Source organism: Lepus europaeus, chromosome 2 (genome assembly GCF_033115175.1).
Source record: "Lepus europaeus isolate LE1 chromosome 2, mLepTim1.pri, whole genome shotgun sequence".
NCBI lineage: Eukaryota > Metazoa > Chordata > Mammalia > Lagomorpha > Leporidae > Lepus > Lepus europaeus.
In genome coordinates this window covers 107,410,572-107,435,218 of record NC_084828.1, presented here as the reverse complement: position 1 = coordinate 107,435,218, position 24,647 = coordinate 107,410,572, and the positions used below count along the sequence as shown (strand labels likewise).

The 24,647-nt window shown below is 39.4% G+C and overlaps 1 protein-coding gene across 1 annotated transcript in view; it reads right to left on the bottom strand.

Moving 5' to 3' along the window:
- The window catches only part of SPATA16 (spermatogenesis associated 16), a 288,894-nt gene that overhangs the window by 33,632 nt on the left and 230,615 nt on the right, over window positions 1–24,647 (bottom strand). Inside the window, exons 6-7 of the mRNA XM_062177925.1 lie at window positions 9,597–9,743; window positions 7,395–7,507 (exon numbers count right to left, since the gene is read on the bottom strand). Of these exons, the coding sequence (XP_062033909.1) occupies window positions 7,395–7,507; window positions 9,597–9,743 (260 nt within the window). The remainder of the gene's footprint in view (window positions 1–7,394; window positions 7,508–9,596; window positions 9,744–24,647) is intronic.

Genomic DNA, 24,647 nt, shown 5'->3' with positions numbered 1-24,647 from the left:
CAAGAGGAAACACACCTAGGAGCCTAAAAATACTATTGAGAGCTACTTGGGTCACTGTTTATGGTACCAGGTAGCAATAATTTTTAGTCACCAACTCATTATTTGCTTCATTAAGCTAGGTTGCCTTTGCAGACAATTTTCTCCAATCTTGCTTTATGAGGCTGTGGCTGGGCAAATAATAAGAAAGCTAGAGACCAATATTTGGATCTATTTGTAGTCCCTGGAACTCTTCAGGCTCATTCACTTAAATTTCATTAAACTTTGAGACAACCTTCCAAAAAGTGTTATTTCCCATAGAAGCCAACATAGCAAAGTCGTTGACATTCCTTGCACAAAGCAAAGCGGTCCTGACCTGAGACTCAATCTAAAGAAGACTCAGCTGTTAATTAGATAATAAACATATTACCAATCACAGTCTTTAAATCTCCTTGATAGACATATAAAAATAAATGCACATACAAATTTCCAAGTGGCTAGAATACCCTTTGAAAGGTGAGAAGAAAATGCATTAAGGACATTGAAAAAGTGCATGATGGAGAGCGGCAAGATGGCGGAATAGGAAGGTAGCACATTATTAGTCCGGGGGAGAGACACTTTAATAAAAGTGGAGATACTGCAGGGTCAAGGAAGAGTAGGGGAAGAAACAGCAGAGGAAACTCTTCCGGAACTAGTGATTCATAGTGGACCTGCGTGGAGAGCGTGGGAGCCCAAGTTCGGGACACCAGTGGCAGACTCAACACACCAGCGCTAGAACGTGAGGTGAGCCGAATATCAATAGCCCGAGACACCAGCGGGCAAGCGGAAAGAGGAGACTAGAGGGAACGAGGCTTGAAACTCCGTGGGGAAAAGTTCACCAGGCTAACTAGAAGAGAGAGAGGAAAAAAATAAAAAAAAGTGACCGATACGGACACAAGTTTCTCTCTCTCCGCTCACCTCTCAAAGGCGAGCAAGACAAAGAGCAGGCGCCATTTTGACATACGTCATAAGCAGGGCGACCTCAGGTCTGCACCGGCCCTGAGCCTAGCAGAAAAACCTGACTCTGGGGGGAGGGGTGAAATAACAGGAGATTAGCATCTAACTTGGCAACCCAGTGGGAGACTGCAGGAGAATTGGAGCCCACACTGAGGGCAGCACAGATTCCCTGTGTGGTCCTTGGGAAAGAGCTTCTGATCTCTGGCTCCTGTGGGTATATCATTCGCCTGCTAACTACCTCCAATTACGTTCAGCTGTGCAGAATTACTTTCCTTTTGAATCAAAAAAAGAAAGAGAGATTTACCACACCTAACCTGGGAGTGTCATCTTTGACACACCCTCAACCCTGAGAAACCAACACAGCTCTCAGTCCACACTCATCTCAAGCCTCTAAGGCTCCACTGAAAGCAGACAGTCCACTTAATATAGAGCCATAGTGTAACAAGAAAAAACACCACAGTGAAGAAACCAAATATCTCCAACATGCCAAACAACAAACGCAAAAACCAAGCTAACAAGAACAAGGAAGACACTATGACGCCCCCAATTGAAAAAGACACCCCAATTCAAGATTATGAAGATGATGAGATTGAAGAAATGCAAGAAGTGGATCTCAAAAAACTGATAAGAACATTAAGAAGTTCTCAAAAACAAATTCTTGAACTACAGAAATCCTTAAAGGACAAGATAGAAAATCTCTCTCGTGAAAATGAAATATTAAGGAGGAATCAAAATGAAATGAAACAACTAGTGGAACAAGAAACTGTGATAGTGATGAGAAACCACAATGAAATGAAGAATTGAATAGATCAAATGACAAACACATTAGAGAGCCTTAAAAACAGAATGGGCGAAGCAGAAGAGAGAATATCGGACTTAGAAGACAGAGAACAGGAAAGGAAACAGGCAAACCAAAGAAAAGAAGAAGAAATTAGAAATCTAAAAAATATTGTCGGGAAACTACAGGATACTATTAAAAAACCCAACATTCGGGTGCTAGGAGTTCCTGAAGGCATGGAGAGGGAGAAAGGATTAGAAGGCATTTTCAGTGAGATACTAGCAGAAAATTTCCCAGGGTTGGAGAAGGACAGAGGCATCTTAGTACAGGAAGCTTATAGAACCCCTAATAAACATGACCAAAAGAGATCCTCACCACGACACATCGTAATCAAACTCACCACAGTGAAACATAAAGAAAAGATCCTAAAAGGTGCAAGAGAGAAACGTCAGATCACTCTCAGAGGATCTCCAATTAGACTCACAGCAGACTTCTCATCAGAAACCCTACAAGCTAGAAGGGAATGGCGAGACATAGCCCAGGTACTAAGAGAGAAAAACTGCCAGCCCAGAATATTATATCCTGCAAAGCTCTCATTTGTGAATGAAGGTGAAATTAAGACTTTTCATAGCAAACAGAAACTGAAAGAATTTGTTGCCACTCGTCCTGCCCTGCAAAAGATACGTAAAGATGTGTTACACACAGAAACACAGAAACATGGTCACCAATATGAAAGAAGGTAAAGGAAGGAAACCTCACAGCAAAAGATCACAGGAAGCTCAATTTCTCTTTGACATAGAATTAAACTCTGATGCTCTGTTACAGCAATGTGTTCAAGTAATCTATTATGTTCTCTTGATGTCTGTTAAATTCTAATTGTTCAAAAACAGCTGCATTTTTATTAAGAGCTATGGGTTATTGAAATATGTGCTTATTTTCAAAGATTTGAATAATCACCTTGTAACAATGATCAAATTTGGTCTATGTTATGTCATGATTTAAAGGAATCTTATTTCAACCAGATATTTTGGATTTTGAGCCTTCTTGGCGTTCTTGACAGGCATTCAAAAAATCAAAGTTTCAAACAATCTGGTCTCTAAAATTTCCAGTAAATCCTGGACTTTGGTTTTTCCAGTTTGGGCCCAACTGAAAAAATCGAAGGACCTATGTCTCTCATCTTATAGAGACACCAACTAATCAGTCTATTTGGATTATATTAGAAGGACTGTCAAGATGTGATGTGGTACCAGACTTTAAGTTTCTATAATGGAAAATGCTATTAATACAAATGTTTGAGAATTAAAAAGTCTAATGAGTTTGTGTTACTAGACATGATAGTTATCTTAATGAGAAAGCCCCAGAGGCCTAAAGGGTTAAATACTTGTAACATCCTACAGGTGCTTTCAAAAATACTGTGAAGTAAGCAAGTGCCTCTTGTTGGTTGATGAGTTTATAATTTAAACATGGTGACTTAAAGTCTTTTGTCATCCATAGTTATATATGATGTGCTGCTCATAAAACTAAAGCGTTGTTGGTTCTGTGTTTAGCTGTCCTCCTATAGGTTCCTATGGACTTTTTCCAGCCACTTCTATTGTATTCAGTACTTTGGGATGGCTCTGTAAACAGATGAAGACAATAATGTATTAACAGTACCAACTGAGAGAAAGTATGGTTAACTGAGGTTACTAAAAACAAAAGGCAATTCAAATCAATTGGCAATCTACAAAAAGAGTTAAAGATTTTAAAAGCTATTATTAAAATTGCTATATTGGTCTATTATGCTATGTTATATGTGTGTACATATTGTATGTCCACATGGGGAAATTTTATTAAGAGTTTTATTTTCAATGGCTTATAGATAAGATTGTCCATAAATTTAAACTGCTAAAATCAATCAAAGATACATTTTAATTAGTGTGACCTGAATCTGTGTATCATATGTTTTAAACGTGTTGGTAGAAAGAAACTAAAAACATTTTAGATGGTTGCGCTTAAGTTTACTGGTTAAACAAACTACATCATGTTAGATATTTAAGAGGTGTTTTCAAATACATGATTCTTAAAATTTAGAGAAGGCATCGGACCTTCTGGTAAATGTTTTCTTAAGTTGTTATCTAATGGTTGAAACGGTTTGCTAAGTATTCATGTAATATTGCTATTGTCAGCAAGCGATCTAGGACTTGCTCCCTCATTTCTCTATTCTAAGCCCAACTTCTTCTTTCATTTCTCTATTCTCTTCAAGGTAGGAAACTAATTCTGTTATGAAGGAATCTGTAGGACACACAATTTAATCTTTAGACCTTATAAAAGAGATGGCTAACATTTTTCTGTAATAGCATAGCCAAAATAAGAACTTAAATAATAATCTCATAGCTAGATTCACTTCGCCATCAGCGAAGTATACAGTAAGTAGAAAAAACCTCCCTTTCAGACCAAAGGGAAAGAAAGTTTTAAAGTGAGAATATAATTTTCCTCATGGGCATTGTCTACCTTAGAAAAACTACTACAGAACATGCCCGTGACTATAGACTTGTAGTTCAGGCCACTGAAGATTAGAGATGGGACCCGGGCACTCCCTTGACTTGCATTCTCTGGTCTACTTTAACACAAACCAGGAGGAAAAGAAAGCTAGGCATCAGAAGCAATGGGTGGCAGGCCTATTAATGGCTGATCTGTACAGTGATCTGCCCTCAAGGAGACCCAACAGGCCAGTCCACTGCAGTGGCTTTCAAAGTGGTAAGCCTGGGCTTCAGCAGAAGTCAGCTTGTGAAGAGCCCTGGCAGCTCTGCCAAGAGTTGGATCACTGGAAATGGACCTGCCCTGGAGTCGAAGGATGCCCAGGTCAGAGCCACAGATCTTATTGGCTCTAAGCTGAAAAGCCCTTCACTCAGCCCAACTTCCAAAGTGACCACTGCAGCTGAGGGGATGGTCAAGCAGGGTCAGCAACATTGCAGGCAGAACTGTAAATTTCTTGTTAGAGATGCCCCCTGCCTTTACCTGGCCAGCTCTCCTCCCAGGCCAGCCAAGTCATGAAAGTCAACAGAGTGGCTTCCCCTAGGAGGTTCACACCTCCCTTAGGATATACCCCATGTGAAGAGATAGATAGGTCTGGGCCTCTTAACTTACAAGGCCTAAAGCCCACCAGATTATTATCAAGCCCCTTCTATCAGGTTCTATTTGCCTGTCAATCAGAAAACTTAATTGTAGCTTAGACAGCACCTTTCTTAGCTCCTCTAATAATGACTCTGTCCTTTGTTCTAGACCCTGTCTAGTGCACTTGGGCCTCATTCCTTTGTAATCATAACCTCTACTCTACCACCAATGGCTCTACTCCCAACCTGTGTGTACTGATGGTCCTCTTCCCCACTTAATGCTGTATAATTGTTCAAACCTGGTAAATGCCACTCTTAGGATCATTGGTTACTATCCTCACTCTGTCTTTTATGACCTTGTCTAAATATGACCAGAGTCGGCAAACTTGGAAGGCTTCCATAGCCTTGGCAACTCATGACGGCAGCCTAGGGTGGTTACTGACGCCATAAACTAGAGTGTCAATTTGTTGGGTCAACAACAGGAGCCACTGTGCACTTGCTCCTCATGTGGGATCTCTGTCCTTAATGTGCTGTACATTTTGATTTAATGCTATAACTAGTACTCAAACAGTATGTTTCACTTTGTGTTTCTATGTGGACGCAAACTGTTGAAATCTTTATACTAAATTGATCTTCTGTATATAAAGAGAATTGAAAATGAATCTTGATGTGAATGGAAGGGGAGAGGGAGCGGGAGAGGGGAGGGTTGCGGGTGGGAGGGAAGTTATGGGAGGGGGAAGTCATTGTAATCCATAAGGTGTACACTGGAAATTTATATGCATTAAATACATGTTAAAAAAAAAAGAAAGAAAAAGTGCATGATGCCCAGGCGGGCCCAACCTGCATTTATACCATGGAGGCGAGCTTGCCACCAATGATCTAATCAGTTTCCTGCTGAGTAAGCAGGTAAGGCAGTTGTCTCAAAGAGCTGGGGCACAGATAGATCGATCAGTTCCACAACACCCAGCACACAGGCTGTGCAGGACTAGTTGTGCACAGATGGAATGATGTAACGCTTCATGGTGGTGGCTCTTGTTAGCAAACCTCTATAAGACTGCAAGGCTCTGTGTGGGTTTCTAATTAAGACGAGGAAGTTAGTGAGGGTGTGTGTAGTCCCTGGAGGAGGTTGAGATAAGGTGAATTGTAGAATAGGATCCAAAAGTTGTAGTAGAGAAAATGAGATTGTTATAGACTGAATGCCACACCTCCCCAAATTCATATGTTGAAGCCCTAACTCCTAATGTGATAGTATATTGAGATGGGGGTCTTTGGAAGAAAATCAGGGTTAGATGAGGTTATGAGGATGGAGTCCTTGTGAGACAATTAGAGACATGTAAGAAGAGACGCCAGAGAGCTTGTTGTCTCTGCCATGTTGGGTCACAGTGAGAACGCAGAAGTCTAGAAACCATGAAGGGAGCCCCCAGCAGAACCTGGGCATGCTGGCCCCCTAATCATGGACTTCTAACCTCCAGAGATCTGAGAAAACAAATCTCTGTTTTTGAGCACCTCAACTTATGGTATTGGTTGTGGCTGCCCAAACTGACAAAGAGAGATGAATTTCTTATTAATAGAAATATAGGAGAGATAATTGAGTGGAACATGGCTGTGGTGAGCTGTATGGTAGGGAAATGAGGAAAATGTGGTTTCACATTTGTAATGCATAAAATTACAAATCATGCAAATAGATTATGCATTTTATAGCCTTTCTAAAATGCTGAATAATGTTATTGAGCAGATAAAGTGCTGAGCAGATGTTAAGTAGCTGGTTGTGATGACCCCCTTGGTTCCCCTTGTAAGGTAAGAACATCAAATCAATGATGTAATACAAAAGCCACAAGAAGCAAATTCTTTAAAATTTCCAACTTATAGCCTTTGAAAAATATTGAGAGGAGAAATCTGCAGTCTTTATAGTCTGTTAATGAGACGTTCTCTTTACATACTTTCAGTACAATGGTTTAAATTTTGTAAAATAGCACAGCATAATCTGGTCTTATTTTAGGCTTTTTAAGATTGAAGAGTGGAAAAGGCATATTTTTCCTGAATCATAGAAAAGAATCAGATAATTTACCTTATGGCTATATAAAGATCAATTTTCAATGCTTAGAGTAGCATCCAGTTCATCAGTGTGGTATGGAGGCACTAACTTGAAAAGCTCTGAATTCTTGTGCAGGTAACGAAGATGGTTATAAGTGCAATAGTTCAGTAAATGAACTTGGAAAAACATTGTGCTTGCTAAAATTTCGTTATTGATTTGAAATGAGAAATTCACTGCAACATGGAATTAGATATCAGGAAAGAATAAAGAAAAGGCTCTTTAAATAGATGCTAGCCTAAATGCTTGAGACTGCAAAGTGTAGCACTGTAATAAGTTTTAGAATATAAAGGAATAGAGTCATTAGCTTAAACTTTGTTTGGCTTTGCAGATGAAATTTCCAGCGAACATTTCTAAAATTCCCCAAACACTTGCAATATTTGCATCATAAACTTTCTGTACTTCTAGAATTATCTAATATACATACAATTGGGCAAATAGAAAAGACTTAGATACCTACATTCAATTGGGTACTTCTAATAAGATCCAATATTGGCAAGACTCTTTTCCCCATTGTCTCCATGTGTCTCACTGTGTCTTCTCTGGTCAGCAGATTGAAGGGAGTTTTATATTCTAAAAATTGTAACAATAAATTTTTACACTGTTTTTTCCATACTTTCATTTCAAAATGATTTATTTTGTGAGCTATAAACAGATATTTCAATATTAATAGATATGAAATCTTTAGTATAGAAACTAGTCCCTTCACTGGACCATATGTCTAACAAAGAAAGATCTATGAGGAGAAAGGCAGAGGAGACACTGCCCTTTGGAGACTATCATTTATTCATTTTGTTGTGTTTTTTGATTGAGAGATCTAAGCGACAGCCCATAAAAATTCACCTATCTCAGCGGAGTATATTTTTCCTGAGTTGTGAAAAAGTATTGTCATAAATGTATCTGATTCTTGTCTTGTTCCTCTCAGGTATTATTCAAGTGTGCAGATTCCTTTGACTTTAACTGTAGCTAGAAGCTGAGATAAGCCTCAGAGGACATGGCACCAGACAAAACACAAATTCTTAATTATGTGGTTAGAGATGAAGGAATAAGTTCAACCTAGTCATGAATTTAATCCATAAATTTGAGACTCCAACTCCATATGAATAATTTCTTGATTTTTAAAAGTTTCCGCTTGAATTAGTGAATAGCGGCTGACAATCTGGTGCTGTCTATGAAGCCTGCATCCTATATGAGTGCCGGTTTGAATCCTGATTGCCCACTTCCAATTCAGTTCCTTGCTAATGCACCTGGGAAAGCAGTGGAAGATGGCCCAATTAATTAAGTATCTGCCACTCACATGGGAGACCTGGATGAAGTTCCATTCTCCTTCTTTTAGACTGGCCCATCCCTGACCATTGTGGCCATTTGGGGAGTGAATCGGCAGATGGAAGATTTTTCTGAATTCCTTTCTCCCTCTCTCTCTCTCTCTCTGTCACTCTGCCTTTCCAATAATAAAAATTAAAAAAATTAGTGAACCCTATTTAACTGTAATACTTAGAGGAAATCTAAGTTCTTGGCTCATTACCTAAGAAAAGAGTAGAACAGATATCAATACAATGACAGTTACTCTCAGTGATTTAAGATTGTCATTTATTTATTTTTGACTTCACATAATAATTTTGTTGCCTAATTTTCTTCTATGTTTGCTAATTGATGATGTTTTTTTTTTTGACAGGCAGAGTGGACAGTGAGAGAGAGAGAGAGAGAGAGAGAGAGAGAAAGGTCTTCCTTTTGCCGTTGTTTCACCCTCCAATGGCTGCTGCGGCCGGTGCACTGCGGTCGGTGCATCGCGCTGATCCAAAGCCAGGAGCCAGGTGCTTCTCCTGGTCTCCCTTGCGGGTGCAGGGCCCAAGCTCTTGGGCCATCCTCCACTGTACTCCCAGGCCACAGCAGAGAGCTGGCCTGGAAGAGGGGCAACCAGGACAGAATCCGGTGCCCCGACTGGAACTAGAACCTGGTGTGTGGGCGCCGCAGGCGGAAGATTAGCCTATTGAGCTGCAGCGCCAGCCAGATGTAAGTTTTTATTCTTAAATCTCCTATGATTAGGTGTTCAAGATTGAAGTGGTTGGGGTGACATGGTTAGAATGGAGCGAGGGCAATCCAGATTTGGGTATGTTTTTGGGGAAAAGATTTTCTGGAACTAGAATTCCAGGTACTGTTTAAAAAAAGGTTTGTTTATTTATTTGAAAGGCAGTGTGAGAGAGGGAGAAAGAGATCTTACATGGTCTGGTTCACTCCCTAAATGGCCTTAACAGCTGGGGCTGGGCCAGGCTGAAACCAGGAGGCAGGGACATTCCCTCTGGGTCTCCTACATGGGTCATATGCACTCAAGTACCTGCATCGTCATCTGCTGCTTCCCAGCAGCATCAGCAGAAAGCTAGATTTGAAGCAGAGTAGCTGGGACTTGAACTGGCACAGTGATGTGGGATATCTGTGACACAAGTGGTAGCTTAACCCACTGTGCCACAGTGCCCAACCTCCAGATATTGCTACCTAATCCAGGAAGAAGATTAGAAGGCATTAATTATGGCCCAACAAGTATTTATTGGAGGCCCAAGTTATTATATAAGCAAGGCTCTGTGATGAACATGACTTGATTAATAATGCACAGTTGCTGCTTTATCAGAGTATTGAAAGACAAATGCAAGGCCAAGGCATTTACCTGTAAATGTTGGCAGCTTCCTATTTGATACTTTTTCCAAAAATTTCCCATCTTCCTTGTTTTTAAACCCCAGAGTCAAGAGATATTGCTGGGGAGGAAAAGATGACCAATCAGCTGTTTGAGGCAATATGTGGAATCCTTGAAGATCTGAAATATGACAGAAAAAGAACTAAGAGATTTTGTTTTGGTTTTATTATATTCATGGTAATACTCCCCCCTTATACTTGAGAAAAATGGTAAGCAGAAGTATTAAATGCATAAAGCAAAATTGTGAAAATCAAAAGGTCAAATAGCTAATATATCAAAATCCTTTCCACTATATTTTTCCTGGTACTCTAAACACACACAAAGCATAGCAATAAAAGTTTAGCTAGATTATCTGGTCATAATCACGGACATCCAGGACCAGCTTGTGTGCCCGAAACTTTCATCTGTGATTCTTCTCAAGACAATGTGCTTTTTCTGATGACAGTTTAAGATATAAAGCAATAATGTTATATAAACAGAAAGATTACCAAGTGAGAAATAAAATATATGTGTAATTAATTTATTTACCTTCCTTCCTATCATTGTAGAAGAAAATCTAAAATGATAAATATACTGACTATTGTAATTAGACCTGGAAATAACTCAAGTGTCATGAAAATGGTTCTGAAACAAGCTCAACGTTTAATGACTCTAGGAGCTGACATTGACTGAGCACTTATTTTCGCGTCATCCCTGTTTTTTAAGAGTTTTGTGTATTTTGTCTTTAATATTGGTACTGTTGCCCCTATTTTCTGAGTAGAAAGCTGAGGGACACAGATGAGAAATAGTATGCCCAAGAAAGAACAGCCTAAAAGTGGGCAAAGCAATATCCACACCCAGTCAGCCTGACCCCAGACACCATGAGTCTAGCCACTGCACTCTGCTTTGGGATTTCTTGGCTCAGGATTGCTTATGGGGCACGGACAGATGTCAGTCTTGGGGTCCTGGAGGGCAGAGTCACTCAGTTAATTTCCATTTTGAGCAACAAGGCCTTGGCTTATTGTAATTGACTTCTCAAATGCAGGAGGATAAACAGAAAACTTTAATAAGCCCTCCCTGCCTACCACTGCCTGAAAGAGGAAAAGGTGAAATCCCCAAATATCCCTGAATCATTAGTTAAAGGTCAGTTTTTAGCACAGAATCACAACTCAAATGGTAATGGTTGAAATGTAGTCTTAGTATTTACCTGTATTATTTACTTAAAAATAATAGATACAGTTATCCACGAGGGTCTTTGAATCCTAACACTCTCCCCACCCCCACATTTTTAGTGACAGACCTTTTGTTCAAATTCAAATCTGCTGATAGGGCCCATGATTAAAGCTGATAAAAAGTAGAGATATTCTGTTTGAAGCTGGAACATGGACCACCCACCCTCCTTACTGTTGCCTGTTCTATACTTCACACACAATAGCTGCTCTGAGCCTCCCCACAGACTCCAATTTTTCACAGAATAGTTTGGAAAACTCTGCAGTCAGCTATCTGGCACAGTTTGGTTAAGCAAATAGCATGTCTGTTAAATAGAAAGTAAAACTATATGAGTATGCTGATTATTTACAGAATTAAAATATCACAGAATACATTTTAAACATAAGCACAGAAAGAAAGCACAGTAAGTGTGGTTCAGTCTTTCTTGGGTGGCTTAGGATCAGCTCACTCTTTAATTTTCACGAGGTCTAATGTTCATCTGGCCTTTCAGTGCCACACACGATGAGGATTACCTTTTCCTGGTCAACCACCATGAGGGCCAGGTCCATCATGACACCTACTCTACAGATGATAAAACAGGGCTTCAAGAGGTCACAGACTTGCTCATGATCACAAGGTGAGCCAGTAGAGAGACCAGAATTGACAGTCGGGCAGCTGGACACCAAAGTGGAAAGGATCCTCTTTCAAAACTGTTCCCATAGCAAGTTAGGGTCATGGCTGTGAAAATCAATGGGAAACATGTTTTACCTGTAGAAGCATGGAAACGCCAGAAAAGAGATGGAAGATATTCTCCAGAAAAATAAGCAAATACTTAAGAGTTCCCAGAATTAACAGAGTAACTTTTAGGCACTTGAATGTACAATTTGTAGTATTAGATATTTCTTTAGTTGGAGTTTGCATCATAAACAAAATGCCTCTGTTTTAAGAAGGTAAAAATGTGATTTCCACATTTCAATTTCAAAAATGCAGGAAATATTTTCTGTTTCTTTTGATCCTAGATGTTTTCTTTGCTTTTAAAATCTGTATCACGTAGTCACAGACACACTATATTTCCAGTATTATTTCTAGTATTGATAAGAGAAGCATTTACTAGTTTCACTAAGTTGCCAATACCCAGATTGTGTGAAAAGGCAACTGAGTAACCTTGAGATTTGACATTTTCTGATATAGCACTGCTTCAAAAACAGGCCAGTTGTTTGAAGATTCCGTCATACAGATAATGTGGATTTTTTTTTAACTTTTATTTAATGAATATAAATTTCCAGTGTACAGCTTATGGATTACAATGGCTTCCCCCTCCCATAACTTCCCTCCCACCCGCAACCCTCCCCTCTCCCGCTCCCTCTCCCCTTCCCTTCACATCAAGATTCATTTTCAATTCTCTTTATATACAGAAGATCAGTTTAGTATAAAATTTCAACAGTTTGCACCCACATAGAGACACAAAGTGAAACATACTGTTTGAGTACTAGTTATAGCATTAAATCACAATGTACAGCACATTAAGGACAGAGATCCCACATGAGGAGCAAGTGCACAGTGACTCCTGTTGTTGACCCAACAAATTGACACTCTAGTTTATGGCGCCAGTAACCATCCTAGGCTGTCGTCATGAGTTGCCAAGGCTATGGAAGCCTTCCAAGTTTGCCGACTCTGATCATATTTAGACAAGGTCATAAAAGACAGAGTGAGGATAGTAACCAATGATCCTAAGAGTGGCATTTACCAGGTTTGAACAATTATACAGCATTAAGTGGGGAAGAGGACCATCAGTACACACAGGTTGGGAGTAGAGCCATTGGTGGTAGAGTAGAGGTTATGATTACAAAGGAATGAGGCCCAAGTGCACTAGACAGGGTCTAGAACAAAGGACAGAGTCATTATTAGAGGAGCTAAGAAAGGTGCTGTCTAAGCTACAATTAAGTTTTCTGATTGAGAGGCAAATAGAACCTGATAGAAGGGGCTTGATAATAATCTGGTGGGCTTTAGGCCTAGTAAATTCAGAGGCCCAGGCCTATCTATCTCTTCACATGGGGTATATCCTAAGGGAGGTGTGAACCTCCTAGGGGAAGGCACTCTGTTGACTTTCATTACTTGGCTGTCCTGGGAGGAGAGCTGGCCAGGTAAAGGCAGGGGGCATCTCTAACAAGAAATTTACAGTTCTGCCTGCAATGTTGCTGACCCTGCTTGACCATCCCCTCAGCTGCAGTGGTCACTTTGGAAGTTGGGCTGAGTGAAGGGCTTTTCAGCTTAGAGCCAATAAGATCTGTGGCTCTGACCTGGGCATCCTTCGACTCCAGGGCAGGTCCATCACTAGTTCCGGAAGAGTTTCCTCTGCTGTTTCGTCCCCTACTCTTCCTTGACCCTGCAGTATCTCCACTTGTATTAAACTGTCTCTCCCCCAGACTAATAGTGTGCTCCTTGCCTATTCCGCCATCTTGCCGCTTTATTTGCCAATAATGTGGATTTTGAAGTTGATCTTTTCTTGCTCTTAAATATTTGTTGGATAAAGAGGAGACCAGTACTAATACTGCAGTAGATAGATGGATTAAAAAAATTGATGCTACCACCATAGCTAATTTATTTCAAAGTACACTTGCAAAAATTTAAGTATTCTCTCTTCCTTTTGTTCCTATATGTTTTATCCTGTGAATACTGCACCCATTATTCACTTCCAGGTGAAGTTTTGAAGTGTGAAGCCCCTATATATAAATATTGTTAAGGTTAGAAAAAAATCATCTTAGAGTGTCATTTTTCTTCCATTTGTATGCAGAGTAAATTGCAGTTGTATGAACATCTAGCTTAGCAGGTGGTCTATGACCCAAAATGACAACACACTTACCAGATGTTGAATCTCATGTAACATTAATTTGAGTGCTAATTGTTTGCAATTTTATGCTCATAAACCTCTACCTACGTCCGAAAGCCTTGTGCTTCTGATGGATATGAAAGTTAATCAGATTATATTGTCCTTCAGTAGGAAAATGGAATTAGCTAAAAAGGTCTCCCATGCTCCTGTCATGTCAGGAGAAAACTTGGGAGAAATAAATTCTTAATTCATTGTTTTACAACTTATCACAACTGGAGGTGAAATTTAGATGACTATGACTGAATTTATTATTAAGAATCAGTTTACATGTAAGACACAATTTTGGATTTTTACCGCTAGGAAAGGAGATGCTTTAAAAAATATCAAAGATATATTATGTAGGTTTAATTTCTTGCAGAAATATAATCTTTCAATTCTTTCATCCTTAGATGAAAGATGTCTTTCAGCCAAAGAGGTTAAATGGTTTTCCCTTAGTCACCTTAATCAAGAATAATATTTTTGTACCACAAATTCTTTGAATTGACCAGTTTCCAAGTTTTAAGTTACTGAAGCTCTTTGATCTCTCTGCACTGCTGCCCCACCTTATTAAAGTCACCCGGAGGAGCTGACGCTGTGGCCCTGTGGGTTAAAGTCCTGGCCTGCAGTGCCGGCATCCCAGATGGGCGCCGGTTTGAGTCCCAGCTGCTCCACTTCTGATCCCGCTCCCTGATAATGCCTTGGGAAAGCAGCAGAGGATGGCCCAACTACTTGGGCCTCTGCACCCCCGGGGGAGACCTGGAAAAGCTCCTGGCTCCTGGCTTCTGGCTTCAAACTGGTTCAAGTCCTGGTCATTCACTCCCATTTGGGGAGTGAACCAGAGGATCAAAGACCTCTGTTTCTCTGTCTCTACCTCTTTCTGTAAACTCTGCCTTTCAAATAAATAAAATAAATCTTAAAAAGAAATAAAATCACCTGGACTTCAATCTCCCTCTCTCACTCTCTCTCTCACACACACAAACACCCAGCTTCCTCTTTCTCCCTTTCTCCCCCCTGTCTTCTCATTTAGTCTTAAAGTTGTCTCCAGCACACTGTCATTCTCTTCTGACATATACCTTTGGGAATTTCTCTAGTGCTGTGGTTTAGCTATTACTATTTCTAACTAACAGACTGGGGATCAAAGCTGTAATCCCATCTGAAAAATTTCACCAAACTGATTCACTATAATTCCCAATACCTCCCACAGCAATGCTATTTGCTCACTGTTCCATAAGTTTTCAAATAGAGCAAACATGTTCCTCAAGAGTGGTATTTTTGAACCGGTGCCGCAGCTCACTAGGCTAATCTTCCACCTTGCGGCGCCGGCACACCGGGTTCTAGTCCTGGTCGGGGCACCGATCCTGTCCCGGTTGCCCCTGTTCCAGGCCAGCTCTCTGCTGTGGCCAGGGAGTGCAGTGGAGGATGGCCCAAGTGCTTGGGCCCTGCACCCCATGGGAGACCAGGAGAAGCACCTGGCTCCTGCCATCGGATCAGCGCGGTGCGCCGGCCGCAGCGCGCCAACCACGGCGGCCATTGGAAGGTGAACCAACGACAAAAGGAAGACCTTTCTATCTCTCTCTCTCACTGTCCACTCTGCCTGTCAAAAAAAAAAAAAAAAAAAAAGAGTGGTATTTTTACCTTTCACAACTTACGCTGACCCTGGTTTTCAGTAGCATGTCATATGGATAGCCATTATTCACCCAATTATTCTTTGTAAGTTTTTGAGGCCACTGTTGACATTCCCTTAATTCCCTGATGTTTAGGAAATCTCAAAATCCAATTAAATCTGCCTATGGCAAAACATGCTCTATAAACCTCTTTCCATGCATATCTTTGCTGTCATCTTGCCCAAACTTCTAATCATAAAACATCTGGATTGCAGGAAGTGTTTCCCGACCAGGCTCACTGATACCAATGTTTGTTCATGCAATATGTCTCCACACTGCCACCTCACAAATGCCACTGGAACAGTGCCTTTGTCATTGTCACATCCCTCTTCAGGAACTCCAGGGACTTCTCCTTTCCTGGCCCTCCAAACTCTCAACTCTGTGCATCCACTTCACAATCTATATGTGATTCTTGTGTTTTCTTCTAGTACAAACATTTATCAGAAGTTCTGCTCATTTCACTGTTTCACCACCTGTGCTTATCCTGCCTCTGTACTTTTGTTTATGATTTTTCCACCCAGAAGCACTGCCCATTGCCTCCATTTTCCCTTTATTCAGTCAATCCTTATCTTTCCAGATTCCTAATTTAAGTCCCACTTTGTCTATGAAGGGCTTCCTGAAAATTTCCTCAAAAGGACATCTATACTATGCAACCCAGAGGGAATCCCCAGTTTCTTGCTTCCTTAACAAATCTTCACCATCTTGAAGATCACATCAACTTAGGTCCATGCTCTGAGCACCTTGCAGGTGCTCAATGAATACTTGAATTGAATTTAAAAACAAATGTTACAAATCCTGAAATTTTAATGGATCAAATGAGAGTAGAACTGTAAAATATTGAAACTAATTAAATATCTAAAGCCTCTGAGATGTGACTTATTTTACATATATAAGCTTAGGAAAAAAACTCTAACCTTGATCTTCATTTTATGAAAGGTGAGTGTGATAAGATTATCTGTGCTGGGTAACTCATTAGAGAAGATGCCCCAGTGAGTAGAGCAGCTTTGCCTAGATGAAAATTAAGTTTCATTGTCAGGTTGTACTCATGCTGCAGTTTGTTCTCTGCAAAATATGTACCACAAAAGAAGATTGGGTTGATAGAATCTGGCTTGGAGAAACCACTGCCAACACCAGAAAAGCACCTAAAAACATGAAATACTGGAGCTGGCATTGTAGTACAATGGGTTAAGCTGTGGCATGAGATGCTGGTGTCCCATATCAAGCTTGTGTTTGAGCCTAGCTATTTTGCTTCCAATCCAGCTTCCTGCTAATGTGCCTGGGAAAACAGCAGAAAATGGTCTGGGTACTTGGGTCTCTGTCACCCAACTGGGAGACCAGGATGGAATTCTAGGCTCCTGGCTTCAGCCTGGCCCATCCCTTGCTTTTGTGGCCATTTGGGAATGAACCAGTGGAAGGAAGCCCTTTCTCTCTCTGTCACTCTGCCTCTCAAGTCAATCTTTTAAAAAACATGAATATTGATTGCAGATTATCAGACTCATCTATATATATGTGTTGAATGGCTACTTTTGTTATGAAGTTAAATATCTAAGTTCCCTGGTAGTAAAGTATGACACACATATACTACTAACATCAACATTTTCTGTTGGATCCATAATCGTGACTGTGGTCAACAGATGGTGAATGAACGTTTCAAAGCATATTTTATTTATTTTAAAATATTTGCTTATTTATTTATTTGAAAGTCAGTTACACACAGAAAGGTAGAGACGGAGTGAGAAATTTTCAATGTGCTGATTCACTCCTGAGATGGCAGCAATGGGGAGGGCTGGGCCAGGCCAAAACCAAGAGCCAGGAGCTTCATCTGGGTCTCCCATGTTGGTGACAGGGCCCAAGTATTTGGTCCTCTTTGGCTGTTTTTTCTAGACCATTAGCAGGGAGCCAGATTGGAAGTGGAGCATCTGGGGCTCAAACCCATATGGCACCAGTCCCACAAAGCAATATTTTAAAAGGAAAAATCACAGATTTAAAACTACTTAGAAATAGGCAAATTTGTTAGTGTTTTATGATGACTTTTTTGTAAGTTTCATTTTCTTCTCTATTTTCTGGTGTATCTGTCATTTCCCTGCCCTTTGTCTACAACAAAATGTTCTGACATTTTGGATTACAGCAAAATCTCATTTCTAAAGGTCCCAATTGTTCAGTGTGAGAAGGGACCATGCAAGCTTTACATAATGTCCTTTTACCAATCAGATTCAGAGTTTAGTTTTTCCAGTAATTTCAGAACACCAACATTGTCATTACTTCTTTCTCAATCATTTTCTGAGTTTTATCTTGTACTCTTTTTTAATGCTAATACTTCTGTCTTGGGAGTTACTTGCAAATTCACTTCATCAAGAAAAAAGCAAAAGCTACTTTGTAGCTAAGTTATCATTATTGGCCTTACATGAATAATAAAATTGTTTTTACTTTTAAAAAATTAGTGTATTTTGGCTTCTGCACTCGATGTGTTAGTAAGCTAATGTATAATGGATGTTTAACAAATTATATTTTTCCTTTGACCTTTATTGTAATTTCAGAGTTATAGATAAAAGTGGAAAAAAATTGGTTTGCATTCTCGAGAATCTTCACTTTCACTTCAGTCTGCTGGTTTACTTCTAGACCAATTTTTGTTTAAGTTGTCTCCACAACCCATAGAAAATCTTAGAAAAGCAAATAAACCCAAAAGATTTTATACACAGTTCATTTCTATTTTACTTAGAACTGCTATTGATTCCAAAGCTTTATGTTTAATCAACATCAACTGTAATGGATGCTTATTCTGGATTTTATTACATAAAATTTCCTTAATTCACCCTCACCAAAGTAGAAGTTAAGACAATCCAAATACTAAAGAATCTGCTATTCCCTCCAATATTTATCAGGCTATCAGTGCAATGATACAGTGTTGCTCTAACGCAAATAAACTGCTGTCTTATTTATCTATATGGGTTGGAAGGGTTAATTGGTTGGTTGGCTGCCTGGCATGCATTTCCTTTCTTCTCTGCTTTTTTTCCTTTGGCGAATTCTCTCAATCCCTTCCTCCTCTAGAAGTGAGACCCAACTGACTTGTCAATTAATTTATGGCATTCCCTTGATGCTAGTTACTGGTTCAGTCATAAGCATATTATTCAATTTGGGCCTATACTAAAAATGGAGCTCCAGGAATTGTGTGGTGGAGACACTCATCATTTTATGGGACAGTGTGAACTGAGATCTGTAATGAATTTGAGAATTTTGCTGTTACAGTCAAGAATCTAGCATTTGAGGACATGGTACAGGTAGTGAAATACCAGGCAGAACTTGAGAATAAAGTTGACCATGTATATGAAATAGCAAGATACTGGACCATGTAAATGAAATAGCAAGATACTGGGCTGGACTGTTGGCTCAAGCTGTACTTAATGTTCCACCTGCAAATCTTTCAGCCATGTAAAACAGTTTGCTCCAGTCCTCTTCCTGCCCCTTCCATACTTAAGAATACTGAAGTCAGTTTGAGTTGTGATGTCTGCTAATTGAAATAAAAAATTCCTGATGCAGCAGTTTAGCTAGTACTATTCAATATATCTACAAATAATATAGGATCCTGAAAGTATTGTGGTTGAGGTGTGAAATAGTCATAAATTCTTCAAGTTGAATTTCTGAGAATATTTTCTTTATTTAGGAAAAATAACAGTTTGAGAATTGGAATTATTACATTTTATAGCTACCACAAAGGTAGAAAAATATCTTGGTGATACTATTAGTATGATAATATTATTATGATGTTATTACTGGTAACTAGACAAATTTATTCTGGTGAAAATGTAAAAAAATACAAAAAGAAAATATAAAATGATGTGACCACTATGGACAATGATATGGTGATTCCTGAAAAAATTAATCAAACAATTTAAATTCTGGGTATTTACTTAGAACAATTCCAAGTAGGGACTTATATTTGTATACCCATGTTCACAGCAGCATTATTCATAATAGCCAAAATGTGGGAACCACTCAAATTTCTAACAATGGATGAATACTAAACAAGGTGTGTATATATATATATTTATACACAATGGAATATTATTCAGTCTTGAAAAGGAAGGACTATCTGACATGTGTTATAATATGGATGAATATTGAAGACCTTATAGTAATGTGAAATAAGCCAGACACAAATAAATACTTAAGGTATGATTTAACTTATTTGCAGGAGTCAAATTCACAGAGGCAGAAAATAGAATGGTGGATGTCAGAACTGTGGCAAGAGGGCTTGGGGAGTTACTGTTGAATGCATGCAATTTCAATTTGGTAAGTTGAAAAAGTTCTGGACACGGATGCTGATGGTGATTGTACATGTATGAATGTACTTACTGTCACTGAATTGTACACCAAAAACTGTCGAAAATGAAACATTTTGCCATATATATTTCACAACAAAAACAAATATGCAAAATATTCAGTTTATGATTGTAATTACTCCTGGAGGAGAGCTCAGTAAAATTTGACAACTTAAATGTTTTATTTCTTAAGTGAGGGGGTACGTATGTAGGTGCCCATTATGTTTTTCTTCATACCTTGTAGTAACTTAAGAGGTATTTTCAAATACATGATTCTTAAAACTTATAGAAGGCATTGGACCTTCTGGTAAATGTTTTCTTAAGTTGTTATCTAATGGTTGAAACGGTTTGCTAAGTATTCATGTGATATTGCTATTGTCAGCAAGCGATCTAGGACTTGCTCCCTCATTTCTCTATTCTAAGCCCAACTTCTTCTTTCATTTCTCTATTCTCTTCAAGGTAGGAAACTAATTCTATTATGAAGGAATCTGTAGGATGCACAATTTAATCTTTAGACCTTATAAAAGAGATGGCTAACATTTTTCTGTAATAGCATAGCCAAAATAAGAACTCAAATAATAATCTCATAGCTAGATTCACTTCGCCATCAGCGAAGTATACAGTAAGTAGAAAAAACCTCCCTTTCAGACCAAAGGGAAAGAAAGTTTTAAAGTGAGAATATAATTTTCCTCATGGGCATTGTCTACCTTAGAAAAACTACTACAGAACATGCCTGTGACTATAGACTTGTAGTTCAGGCCACCGAAGATTAGAGATGGGACTTGGGCACTCCCTTGACTTGCATCCTCTGGTCTGCTTTAACACAAACCAGGAGGAAAAGAAAGCTCGGCATCAGAAGCAATGGGTGGCAGGCCTATTAATGGCTGATCTGTACAGTGATCTGCCCTCAAGGAGACCCAACAGGCCAGTCTACTGCAGTGGCTTTCAATGTGGTCAGCCTGGGCTTCAGCAGAAGTCAGCTTGTGAAGAGCCCTGGCAGCTCTGCCAAGAGTTGGATCACTGGAAATGGACCTGCCCTGGAGTCGAAGGATGCCCAGGTCAGAGCCACAGATCTTATTGGCTCTAAGCTGAAAAGCCCTTCACTCAGCCCAACTTCCAAAGTGACCACTGCAGCTGAGGGGATGGTCAAGCAGGGTCAGCAACATTGCAGGCAGAACTGTAAATTTCTTGTTAGAGATGCCCCCTGCCTTTACCTGGCCAGCTCTCCTCCCAGGACAGCCAAGTAATGAAAGTCAACAGAGTGCCTTCCCCTAGGAGGTTCACACCTCCCTTAGGATATACCCCATGTGAAGAGATAGATAGGTCTGGGCCTCCGAATTTACAAGGTCTAAAGCCCACCAGATAATTATCAAGCCCCTTCTATCAGGTTCTATTTGCCTCTCAATCAGAAAACTTAATTGTAGCTTAGACAGAACCTTTCTTAGCTCCTCTAATAATGACTCTGTCCTTTGTTCTAGGCCCTGTCTAGTGCACTTGGGCCTCATTCCTTTGTAATCATAACCTCTACTCTACCACCAATGGCTCTACTCCCAACCTGTGTGTACTGATGGTCCTCTTCCCCACTTAATGCTGTATAATTGTTCAAACCTGGTAAATGCCACTCTTAGGATCATTGGTTACTATCCTCACTCTGTCTTTTATGACCTTGTCTAAATATGACCAGAGTCGGCAAACTTGGAAGGCTTCCATAGCCTTGGCAACTCATGACGACAGCCTAGGATGGTTACTGGCACCATAAACTAGAGTGTCAATTTGTTGGGTCAACAACAGGAGCCACTGTGCAGTTGCTCCTCATGTGGGATCTCTGTCCTTAATGTGCTGTACATTGTGATTTAATGCTATAACTAGTACTCAAACAGTATGTTTCACTTTGTGTTTCTATGTGGGTGCAAACTGTTGAAATCTTTATACTAAATTGATCTTCTGTATATAAAGAGAATTGAAAATGAATCTTGATGTGAAGGGAAGGGGAGAGGGAGCGGGAGAGGGGAGGGTTGCCGGTGGGAGGGAAGTTATGGGGGGGGGGAAGCCATTGTAATCCATAAGCTGTACACTGGAAATTTATATTCATTAAATAAAAGTTAAAAAAAAATTGAAGATTTTGATTCTTATAATCTTGGAATAGAAATTTGGACCAGCTTCCTTCTGAAGACAACTAAAACCCCTCAAAGAAATGTATATCCTGGATCAAGGAACATAAAAGGTCTACTATGATCTTGCAGTGTTACCTAACAGAGATATGAGAGACAGCTACTTAAGGCGGTAATCTCAGAGACTTGTGCTGCTTTTGTTCTGGGGATGTGTTAGGAACTGCAAGAAGTAGCTCTGAAGTTGTATAGGCTCTAGGAGAACAACAGAGATGGCACTGAATATGTGTGTCTGTACCGCAAGAATAGAGGTGAATCAGAAGTAATTAAGCCAGTCTCACTATGAGAACTCAAGGTCAATCTCATGACCATAAATGCAACTTCATTTAATTGGCAAAAGGAATAGCTTATCATAAACAGTTTGCTTTATGTCAGGAAGGCAAAGCTGGTTTAATACTTGAAAGTTAATAAATGTAATTCATCACACTAGTTAACAGATTAAAGGAGAAAAATCATATAATATTTTTTATAAATGCAAAAAAATCAAGGAAAATGATGAAGAAAGCTTAGAAATCTGGGAGTAGTTTGTTGATCTAATAAACAGTACCTATAAAATCCTAAAGCAAATATCATATTTAATGATTAAAGCTAAAGGCTTTCTCAGGGTGCAGTCAGATGGGAGGATTAATTTCCTTTTTTCATTTGAAAGGCACAGTGAGAGAGGGAGAGACAGAAGGACCCCTCCCCCCACATATCTATCATCCATTGGTTCACTTTCCAAATACCTTCAAAACCTGGTGTAAGCCAGGCCAGAGCAAGGAACTGGGAATTAAATTTGAGTCTCTCATGGGGTAGCAGATACTCAATTACTTGAGCTACCATATGCTGCCTCCCAGAGTGAACATTGGGAGGAAGCTGATCTTAGGAGCCAGAGCCAGGAATCAAACCTACACACTCTGATATGAGATGTGGTCATCCCTAGTGGCATTCTAGCTGCTACACCAAATATTCATTCCAGAAGGAATAATCTCTAATGCTCTATGACACAGAAAGGTAACCATGGTTGCCAAAAATTAATTGTATATATTGAAAAGTTAGTAGAGAGGATTTAAAATGTCCCCAGTACAAAGAAATGGCAAACAATTGAGGTGATGGGCATACCAAAAATCCTGATCTGATCTTTACACACTGTATACATATATTGAAATATCACACTGTACTCTATAAATATGTACAATTATTTACTTTAGTTTTATTTGTAATGCAGAGAGGCAGAGACAGAGACATACACAGTGAAATCTTCCATCTGCTGCTCCACTCCTCAAATGTCCACAACAGCCAGGGCCAGGCTGAAGCTAGGAGCTCAGAACTCAATCTGGGTCTCCCACATGGTGGCAGGGACCCATATACTTGATCCATTGTCTGCTGGCCCTCAGGATGTGCATAAGCAGTAAGCTAGACTGGAAGTAGAGGAGCCAGGACTGGAACCAGGTACTCCGACCTGGCACGCAGGCAGCCCAAGCAGTGACTGAATTGCTGCACTCACCCTCATGTACAATGATTATGTGGTCAAATAAAAGTAAAAATTTTGAAAACTAAGGGCTTTCCTTTTATAGTTGGAAATAGATATATCTACTAACAATTCTTCTTTTGAATAATTCCAATACAATTAAGCAAATGAAAGGAAAACATAAAAGATGTAACAATTAGAAATGAAGAAACTACACTGATTAATGTTATATAAAAATGCAAGAATACATAAATATATACTTATATGGGGCTGGCATTGTGGTGCAGTGAGCTAAGCTGTTGCCTGGCAGGGGGCATCTCTTACTCGAAGATCCTGTTCAAATCCTGGCTGCTTCACTTCTGTTCCAGCTTGCCGCTAATGTGCCTGGGAAAGCAGCAGAGCATGGCCCAAGTGTTTAGGTCACTACCACCCATGTGGGAGGCCTGGATGGGGCTCCAGGATCCTGGTTTCAGCCTGTACCAGCCCCAGCTGTTGCAATGATTTGAGTGAACCAGCAGATGGAAGATATTTATTCTCTCTCTCTCCCCCCCTTCAAATACAATGCAAATAAATTTTTAAAAAGAGATTGCTTTTATTTAGCAGGTTTACTTATTAAAGTCAATATAAACATTAATTGCATTTCTACATACTGGCAATAAGCAGAAATGAAATAAAAGTATCATTTATAATAGACCAAAAATGTGCCTAACATTTTCTCTATTTAGTAAACTTACAAGATACTATTGAGAGAAATATGACTTAAAATTGTAATGATGCCAGTTTTCTCTAAATTGATCTATAGATTTAAGTTTCACTCAGTAGATGGAGTTTTCTAGTAGAAATCAATACATGTTATACATTTTGAATGGAAATGCAAAGGATCAAGGAAAGCTAAGACATTCTGAAAAGGGAAAACAGGCAGGAAGACTTGTATTATGAGATAGCAGAGGAAGAGTAAAGGTATAGTAATTAAGACAGTATAGCTTTTGTAGAGGGTTGAAAAATAGAAAGATAAGAGAGTAGAAACAGACACAAACACCCACTCATTGGTAACTGGAGTAACATTGTTGAACACTGGATAACATGATGATTATTTCAATTAAAATGTGCTGGAATATGTGAAGATTGATATTGAAGAAGTGAAAAACCAACAAAGCTTTTAGAAAGTGATATAGAGGAATATTTTTATAACCATAGTTTAGGAAAACAATTCTTAGAAAGTAAACCAAAAGCATTGCCTATAAAGGGACAAAATGATCAATAAAAAGTGAAGAATTCTTGCTTATGAACAGATCAATAAGAAACAGAGTGACAGAAGGTATTTTTCAACACACACAAATAATTTAGCTCTTACCTGAAATACATA